Source organism: Astatotilapia calliptera, chromosome 12, assembly GCF_900246225.1.
Source record: "Astatotilapia calliptera chromosome 12, fAstCal1.2, whole genome shotgun sequence".
NCBI lineage: Eukaryota > Metazoa > Chordata > Actinopteri > Cichliformes > Cichlidae > Astatotilapia > Astatotilapia calliptera.
Window position 1 is genome coordinate 23,170,391 of NC_039313.1, and position 9,879 is coordinate 23,180,269.

Below are 9,879 nucleotides of genomic sequence, written 5' to 3' on the forward strand. Positions count from 1 at the left end.
GTAATTCCTGGTGTATGATATGTTTTATGGTCATTAATATAAACTACAGCACATCAGATTCTTTTTTGCTTTTTTTTTTTTTTTTTTTAAATCAAGATACAGCCGACCCATCATTAGTTCCCCGAGTTGTGTTTTGCTCTCGGAGCCACTCCTTCTAGCCTTGATTAGCTTCTCAAGCTAATGGAGAGTTTCCTGTGCTTCCACACACACATGCATGGACGCACACACACAGACACAAACCAAACAAACTCGCAGGAAGCCTTCAGCAATCTAAATATCTGATTTAAAGAAAAGTCACAACAATCCAAAGCACTGTGGAGCTGTGGTGTGAAAATAAAAAACTGAAACCATTATCCGATGCAAAACTCCTCATCGCAGTCCATGAATTTGTAGGATGACAAGTGTGACAGGGATTAAAAATCAAATGAAAAGTGGAGGTAAATGTACCCTTTTGTGAACTCCCTCGTACTGCTGGCTCCTCTTCCCCTTTTGTTTGACAAGATGTAGCCATTACACTTCTCTCTTGTCTACTTATGGAAAAGCAATGGGCGACACTTCCAGCACATCCAAACAACTTGAAGAGTCACATCTCGTATTGAGCAAATGATCAACAAATGAGCCCTACTGAACGTGAGCGAGCTCTGACGTCGATAACTTTATATTTCCTGGGGATTGTGCTATTAAAAGTGAGCAGGAGAGCAACTGCACGGATGTTTCCAAGAATGGCAGCGTTGGCAAAGAGAAGATGGATGGTACCGCGGATTGAAATGTGAGTTTGTAAAGTCCAGGCGGCTGCCACAGATCAGGCCTGCTGTGCTACATGCTGCAAGCTTTAACAAAGCAGTGTTTTGAATGTAAGAGGACTGAAGCATATCGCTTTTGAGGTTTCCATGGTGAGGAGAGAAACATTCCCAGGATATAGTATATATGGGGTGTGAGTGTGTTATAAACAGGCTTCCTAAAGCTTTATGAGAGTTCTGATGATTTACACACTGCCACTGTGAGCTGAGCAAATCCTTGACTGCTACGCTCACTGTAAATTATTTTCTCTCTAGGAAGTGTGTTAGATTTAACTCCAGAGCAGACAACAGGTGAAAGTGTTACATTTTAGTGGCATATTTTTCCATGCTGTACAATGTCAAACCACTGCATGCATATCGCTGTCATCTCAGAATCCTCAACAAACTGTATTAACCTTGTCAGTTGTGTGACGTGAATGAAAATGCAATTTTTTTTGCTTGCAAGCGATTAATTATGCAGTATAAGTGACTGTGTGCAGAGCACCCTAATGCTTCAGCTACAGGCCTGTCTGTATACATGGTGAGAAAGCTGTCACGGCTGAATCCACTATCAACAACTGAGCTCGTGCCAGCCGCTGTGCTTGACTACACTAGGACCAGCTCCAGATCGACCAATGGCATCTTCTCACGCAAAGACAAATGAGCAGCTGTCAAGCTGTCAGCTCCACAGTGATGACCTTCATCTGCAGAAATGCTGTCAGATGGGGCCTCTTGGTCATCAAGTTTAGAAAGGCACCAGTGTTTTGCTTTTGCCCGCTGTTTCCTTTTGTGAATGCACTTGCAACTCCTTAGCTTCCTGTCAGATGAGTGACAAAGTGACCCAGCCTATCTAAACCTAAATTGGGCAGCAAAGCAGGCGTGTATATGACCGAATAACAAAGCATGCCCCTCTTATATCCCTCTTATAACAACTTGTTTTAAATGACACTGCTATATTTATAATAAACCCTTAAAGGAACAGTCTGACAATTTGGAAAATGTGTGGGGTTTTTTTTTTCTTTGTTTGCATTTTGCCAAAAGTGCTGCTGCAGAGACTTTATTATCACTGGCCATTTCCTTAGGTGCACTGCTTATTTAATACAATAGCACTAATCCAGTGCATTTAGGCATGTAGAAAAGGTCAAGATGACCTGCTGAAGTTCAAACCGAGCATCAAAATGGGGAAAAGAGGTGATTTAATTGATTTTGAAAGAGGCATGGTTGTTGGTGCCAGACAGGCTGGTCTGAGTACTACAGAAACTGCTGATCTACTGGGACTTTCCCACACAACCATCTCTAGAGTCTACAGAGAACAGCCCAAACAAAGAGAAAACATCCAGCGAGTGGCAGTCTTCTGTGAGAAAATGCATCGGAGGAGATTGGCCAGACTGCTTTGAACTAACACGAAGGCAACATAAACTCAAATAACCATTTGTTGCAATTAAGGTATGCAGAACAGCATCTCTGAACACGTTAAACCTTAAAGGATGGGGTACAGCAGCAGAAGATCACATTGGATGTCATTTCCTTTATTCTATTTATCTATTCAAACTTTTTTTAAGCAGGAAGTCTCTTGATATCTCTTTCTAAAATGCCCAAGAAGGTACAACAATACAGTGTTACGAGTCAAAAAATTAATAAAACATCAAAACACAAGGTCCATCTTATGAATAGCAGTTACATTCTTCAGTTGCGTAAGTCTCCATGTGAGTGCTGAGTTCTCCCAGAAGCATTTAACTTGCTCTGAAGAGTAGTCCATGACCAAGTTGCAAAATAAGAAAAAATCCTGAGGTCGCCAGTCATAGTAACTGTTTGCAGGTATTAAGAGTTTACGCAGCTAAAGATGGCTTTGCACATAAAAATATATCTGTGCGGTTGTCACCTTAAACTTATTGAAGGCCAAGAAATCACATTATGAAGTACACTCGGATGCGTGCTGGACAACAGATTTGATATGAAATGTAATGAGCTGTAATACACAGATTCTACACAAAAGTGTACACAGGACTCACCATATATAAAAATAATATTCTTGTCATGCCTTGGACTCCTTATTAGCAAATGAGCATTGTTTAAATGCCACACCCTAGCTGAGTACTGTTGCTGAGTATTTCAAGTGTCTGAGGAATGTTTCCAGCACCTCACTGAATCTATGCCAAAAAAAATGTAAGTAGTTCAACCAGTAAACAGTGCCTAATAGTGGATAAAAAGTGTATGATGGTAACAAAAAAAGTAGCCAGGTAAGGTGATCTGGCAAGCTTAAGTTTAAAATGTAGACTGGAAAGATGGGAACCAGCTTGCTTGGCTCTGTCATTAAGAAATAAAATTCAGTTTTAATATTATGCTCCATTTCTTTAATGTGCAGAAAATACAAAGTCAAACAAGCTTACAGCAATGAGAATAAACTAAAACAGGGAACTGTCGTGAGCTAGCTAAAAAACGAGCTTTTCAGTGTGCATTCAGTTTAATACAGCTGTTGTTAGAAAAATAATAATTATTAACATCTTCGGAGAAGGAACTGCAAAATATGAATGAATCAAAACTCTCTGGAATTACCAAAGTGCTAAAAAGTGTCAGTTTGAATGTGAGTACTTTCCTGTTTATCCTCATTAAGCAGAAGTAAAACACAAGGCGGGAATAATCAGAGAACAATCACAGTTGCACCCGAAGCGTCACTCAGACCAAAGAAGGAGCTGCTCGGCGACAAGACACTGCAGTAGAGCGCTGGATATCTGAAGTGAATCGCATGAAAGGCATTCGCCCGATTGTTCTTCTTCAGTGCACCGGCTTGAGCAACAGCGAGATAGCAATCTATTATTTTCTTTACTGCGCCGAGTCAAAGAGAGGGCACTTGTTTCCTGTTCTCTGCAGCTGGTAATGTCTCGTGCCTTGTGGTCTGAGAAGCTGACCACAAACTGCATTACAAATAAATCTTTGGAGCCCATTAGAGCCGTACTGTTAAAACTGAGATAATGAGGGGACGATCGTAATTAGAAAGCGGCTAAACTTGTGAGCTACATATATTTTGATGTTTAGTGCAAAGCTGGTGTTCGACTGCCCGGAGGTGTGTGTTTGACATTACCCAGCATGTGACAATCAGAACAGGAGCCAGCGGCAGCTGTTACGTTGTTGACACAGTCAGGTGACAGATATTAATGTGTTAACAATCTTAGCATAGCTGTTACATTCAACACAACAAAAGTGGCATTAAAGAGCCATTCGTCATCGTTCACCTTTAACCCTACAATTTTGTAGTATTAACCTGATGTGTTGTTACACATTTTATCTGCTGTCACACAGGAGTACTTTGTTGCTCCGGCTTATACAGATGCATGACACATAAAAGGAAAACCTGAACCTTTGACTGCCTAAGTGAGAGGATCTGGTGGCTCTCTGAGTAGTTTGGTCCTACTCTCGTCTAGGTTACATTGACAAACCAAAAAAGTTGTTCAGAGTTGTTCTTTATGCTGTGATGAAACACTTCTATCCTCAAGTTAGTTATGTCATCTCTTTTAGCATGATGATCCCTCAATTCACAGGGCACCAAGGCTCACTGAGTAGCATAAACTAAAACTAAGTGAAAATTTGACAAGTTAGAAAGCTCTTTCCAAAACCTACCATCAAAATACCAAATGAGGGGAAATATCTTTATGTGAATGGAGTGCATCTCTCCAGCAGAGCTTCAGATATTTGGAAAATCGGTTCCAAGAAGTATTTAAGCTGCATGAGGTTCGCCTCAACACCTTAAGATGCTCTATGCTGGTTTTTCCTTTAATTTGTCACTCCCGTTTTTATGTCTGCGTGTGTGATTGTTCCCATGTGTGTGGCTGTATCAGGGTACAGATCCCTGTATGGCTTTGACACACAGGCACACTTTTTAACTCCTCCCCTCTGCCTTCAGCCAGGGTGTGATTACAGCCAATACAATCTTGGGCAACCTGCACTGAGAGAGAGAGAGAGAGAGAGAGCAAAAGAAAGATCGGCCAGCTGCTCTGGTGCACTCTGGTGGTTCTTGTAACAGCGTCACTGTTTGCTTGATCTCCAAACAGTCCAAGTGTGGCACTGAGGCTCATGCATGATCCTGCGACAAAACTAATTCCAGTGGACGTATTTAAATGGAAAAGGCTGGCTTTTCTTCTCCCAAACTTTTTATTTTTTTATTTTTTTACTTGATATTTTGATATTTTCCTTGGATTTATGAAAGGGCTGAAACTGTGTGAACCAGTATTGTTTTGGCTTCGCGGACAGTTTGGATTCATCTTTTCTCTGGAGAACGTGTTTTTGTTGCCTGCACAAACTTCCAGAAACAACAACATCTTCGGAGGTGATGACGAGCCACTGCTACTCCCTTCTGAGCACTGCCAAACAAGACTCGCAAGGTGTGAAATGTGATCACTAACTGCACAGAAAAGACACTGTCCAGTGAGACAAACTACCTCAGATTTTTGTAAAATCGTTTGTATGATGCTTGCATGAGGCTCCTACAGTCCCTCAGTTGTGCTGACTTTGATGTGAAAATCTAACACTTTCCACCTCTTGTGACTAAGTTCCCTGACTAAGCAAAGATGAACAATTTGAACACATCATCCTCACTGAACACGACAGGCGCCATATACGCACCCATGGGAAAAGAGATCATCGTTATTCTTGTCTTCATCATACTCATCATAGTGGTGGGAAACCTGCTGGTCATCATTGCAATAGCACGAACTCCGCAGCTTCAAACGACGACAAACATCTTCATTATGTCCCTAGCATGTGCGGACCTCATCATGGGGGTCCTCGTCGTGCCTCCTGGGGCCACTGTTGTGGTGACAGATAAGTGGCAACTTACTGAAACATTATGTGACCTTTGGACTTCTATCGATGTCCTCTGTGTGACGGCGAGCTGTGAGACACTTTGTGTCATAGCAGTGGATCGGTATATAGCCATTACCAGACCGCTACGGCATAAAGTTCTGCTCAGTAAGTGGCGTGCCAGAATAATAGTTTGTATAGTGTGGGTTGTGTCAGCCCTGATTTCCTTTGTACCAATAATGACTTTGTTATGGAGAGACGAAAATGATGTTTTGGCGAGGGAGTGCTATGAAGATCCCGCATGCTGTGACTTCGTGACCAACAAGACCTATGCTATAATATCCTCTATAATCTCTTTTTACATTCCACTGCTCATAATGATATTTGTTTACGCAAAAGTCTATTTAATAGCATCCCGGCAGGTCCAGCAAATAGATAAGAGTCGGATGCGCTTCCAAAATGAATATCCAACATCACAGACACAAGTTGGCCCCCAGCTCAACAATACACCGTCATCGTCCAGCAACTGCAACAGTGCAGCGAGGAGCAAGAGTACCAAACGCAGGCCGTCACGGCTAATACTTGTCAAAGAGCACAAGGCCCTCAAGACTTTGGGCATTATCATGGGGGTCTTCACTGTTTGCTGGCTTCCTTTCTTTGTCGCCAATATCATTAATTCTTTTAACAAAGAAGTTCCTGATAAAAAACTCTTTCGACTATTAAACTGGCTTGGTTATATCAACTCTGGCCTCAATCCCATCATCTACTGCAGGACTCCAGAGTTTCGCACTGCGTTCAAGAACCTGATGGGCTGCCCATGGATGTCCACTCTGTGGATCAATTCTTTTTATAAAGAACTGCGGACTCGCTGCCCCTGCTTTCTATGGGAAGCTGAGTCAGGCACAGCAAGCCCTTTTCAGAAGACTTCAACCAGTAGGACTGAGGGTAGTGACAGCCTGGCCAGTACACAGGCAAGCAGCAGAAGTGAAGAGACTTCCCCTGGTCCTCCACAGTCCAACGGCTGCACACAGTACAGTGACTATTCGGAGCCAGAAACCACGTTGTAAGTTCATTTATCTTGTTATGACTTCACAAAGCAGTCATTTCTTAAAACAATGGTAAAAGCTCACATATGTGAACTTAAAGGCATATAGTTTACTACTAATACTTATATTATAATACTTAAATATAATACTAAGTAATAAGTATATACTAATACTTATAGAATTCCACCTCCTCAAGTCAGGGTTAAAGAACAATAACACCTAGCAATATTTAATGCTGTCATGTAGAGGGGCAATCACCTCAATATAGAATTAGGTTCTCTTATTCATAAAACTCCAGTTTAGTTTATGCGAGGACACTTATGGTTCTCTGTTTTTCTGCATTTAAAGGACAGTGAGGTAAACCAGAGATTCAATATATATTAATATATATATAAATTAATATATATTTGAAAATAAAAATCATACTAATTTGAATGAAAAGGCAAAATTTATCTCTAGCAATTGGGAACTGTGACAGTTACTTACATTAAAAACAGTGTTATAATTAATGAAATATGACATTTTAAAAATATACCTTAATGTTTGAAACACTCATCACTTGCTACCAAACTCCCCTTTAGGCTGTGTTTCATGACATTAATTACAATATTGTAATTAAAAATCATTTCTCGCTTTTTTTCTTTTTGTATTATGGTTGATACGCCCAGTTTAAAGCCATTTAAAATAATCCCAGGACCACAAACAAAATGCTTTTTGATTTTTTTTCTTTGCAGTTTGACAATGAAAGAAATGTAATAAAAGCAGAAATCCATATTTAGACATGTTCTACTACACCGTTGTGCTATAGTCCAGAAGTAAAATATATTGAGAATAACAGTGCAGAATAATAAACAATTTCAGAAGTATTGGCAGCTGTTAGGCTCTTAAAGTGTTACTGTAAGAGTTCAAACATTCAAGTGAAACTTTATATTTGTTTTTCATGCATGATTAAATAAACCTTTGAGGACTGTACCTGTATTGCTTATTGCGCCACACTACCTATAATCAATCTTTCAACTCAGCTGATGTCAGTGTGGCAAAAATAACAAACAGATGTGCACAGCACAGTTCCTGGTAGTATGCGCATGTGGCTACTAGGTTTGTAGGTCATAGAGATTAAAAAACAATGCAATTATTGAATTAATTAAAATAGTATTTTCTAGAAAGTGTCATAATTGTAAATTTTTATTTGTAAAAAATGTCAACCCAAAATACTTTGGTTACGCCAAAAATGTTTGTAAAGAGGCTTTGGAAACTCAGTGGGCGTTGTGCAAAGGTCTGATTCGGAGAACTGCATGGTACATTTGAGAACATTTTAGTGTGTGTGCCTGTCAGTGGGCCTCAGTGTGCCCAGCCCAACAACCCCTGCAGCAGATAAATCTTTATCACTTATGCACAAGACTTCCCTCAAAACTCGAGAGACTGTTTACAAGAGTGACAGCCAATGAGAACGCTCTCCTTAACACACTCTAACTGTAGGCGGACAGCCCAATATTCAATTCATTACTACCCTAATGCACAACCCCGAGATGAAACCAGGTCTTTCACAGATAAAAATAGTAGGCGAAATTATAAGTTATGGCATCATCTATGTAGTGTTTATGTAAGAATTATACCTCTCACATAATTTAATTACATTTTTTAATGAATTTGAATTATGAAATAACTGATCAATTATCATTTTAACAAAAGAATTTAAAAAAACCCACTTGAATATTCAGAATATTTCTTAGTGAATTTACAGCTGAAATAAAGTTATTTTCAGAGCCGTACCGTCTTAAAGGCAGACAAGACAAAGGCCGTAACTCACTTACAATTACACCTGCACTACAATGATCGTTAAATATCTCATCGCTGTGTTTAGTTTCTGTCGCCAATATTTATGATTACTAAATTTTATTGCGAGCTCTTGCATGAATGGAATTAACTTTTGCATGTACATTTATTTTTTTTATAAATGCAGTGTTTCAGGTTACAGTGCATTTATATGACTTCAAATTGGATCAAACAGTGAAAAAAAAAAGTCTTTATGTTGATACATTTTATTTAATAAGTTGCACAACTCTATGCCGCATATGAATTCCCATGACTGATCCACTTTTATGGAAGGGCCGTGCTTCTGATTTTAAATATTTACCCTGAACACTATAAATTATTTTTCTCTTCCCCTTTAATGGCATCCCCTCAGTGGAATTTTACAGACATAATCAATGGGGCTACAAAACAGGAGACATTTAGCAGCATATAAAAGCCATCCATAAAAGGAGCCTGGTGTGTTCTGTAGTAAATCACCCCAAGGGGAAGGCTCAGCAGACTCACTGCACGCTTTCAGCAGGATTACAAATGTAAGTGAGACCAGCCGTTCAAGAATGACTTCGACAGGTCCAAGGCTCAAAGACCGCCTTAATGAAGGAATATGACAAACCGTTTCAGATACAGTCTGTTCACTGCCGAATTTGTTGCTTCAGTCGCCATCATAAGCGACTGTGGACCTCCACACAGTAATCCCTGTCAGTTTCTCCACCTCTTTCAAAGAATACAAAAGAGCAGTAGAGCAGCATGTTTCCTTTTCACCCTGGGACAACAAAGTTAGTTAAGTCAGGAGCTGATGTAACCCAGAGTGGAAAAAAAGCAAAGCCCAACCACTGATACGAATGGTTACTAGGCTGTACTTCACAGAACAGAGATTATCAATAGTTACTTTGTTTTCATAGAAATACATGCTGGCATATCAGTGATGCCCTCATCAACATCCAGACCAACCATCAGCTTCTGTCACGTAATGCTGTGGCGTATGACGAGACCACTTCTGCAAGGATTCTCTTCAAAACATCTCTCCTTTAGTCATGTTTGCTACATGACTAAGGGTTAAGGGTTTAGTTTTTCCGTGTCTCCCTTTGTTTTTATCTGCCTTGTTTCTCTTAACATTAGCCCTAATATGCATACGAGAGGTGAGTCTTCGTGTATCTGAAAGGCAATGCTGTGTATTACAAGCAGAGCGAGTTTGTTAGCACAGTTTATCCATCACTGAGAACATTAAAATTAAGTTAACAGAGAGTGGAACATTTGATTTCAAAGAGCAGCAGCCAACTAGGTTGTGGACTAAAATACTTTACGTATGTGGAGCAGAAATTACGGCGTCTGTTAGATGACTGATAGACTGATTCAGAAACATAGAGCTCTGCTGTGCAGGTCTAATATACCTGAGGTTTACAAAAGCCACACAACCATGTGCTGCCATCTAAAAAAGTCCACGC

General features: G+C 40.1%; 1 protein-coding gene across 2 annotated transcripts in view; it reads left to right on the forward strand.

The window, feature by feature from the left end:
• Positions 1-4,751: 4,751 nt before the first annotated feature.
• adrb3a (adrenoceptor beta 3a) overlaps positions 4,752-9,879 on the forward strand; it is a 12,954-nt gene continuing 7,826 nt past the window's right edge. The window contains exons 1-2 of one of the 2 annotated variants that reach the window (XM_026187816.1): positions 4,752-6,639; positions 9,337-9,879. The exon at positions 9,337-9,879 is cut by the window's right edge and continues 2,215 nt beyond it. In XM_026187816.1, coding sequence (XP_026043601.1) covers positions 5,345-6,639; positions 9,337-9,466 — 1,425 coding nt within the window. In that variant the 5' untranslated portion in view covers positions 4,752-5,344 and the 3' untranslated portion in view covers positions 9,467-9,879. The remainder of the gene's footprint in view (positions 6,640-9,336) is intronic. The other variant, XM_026187817.1, reaches the window with a different exon arrangement.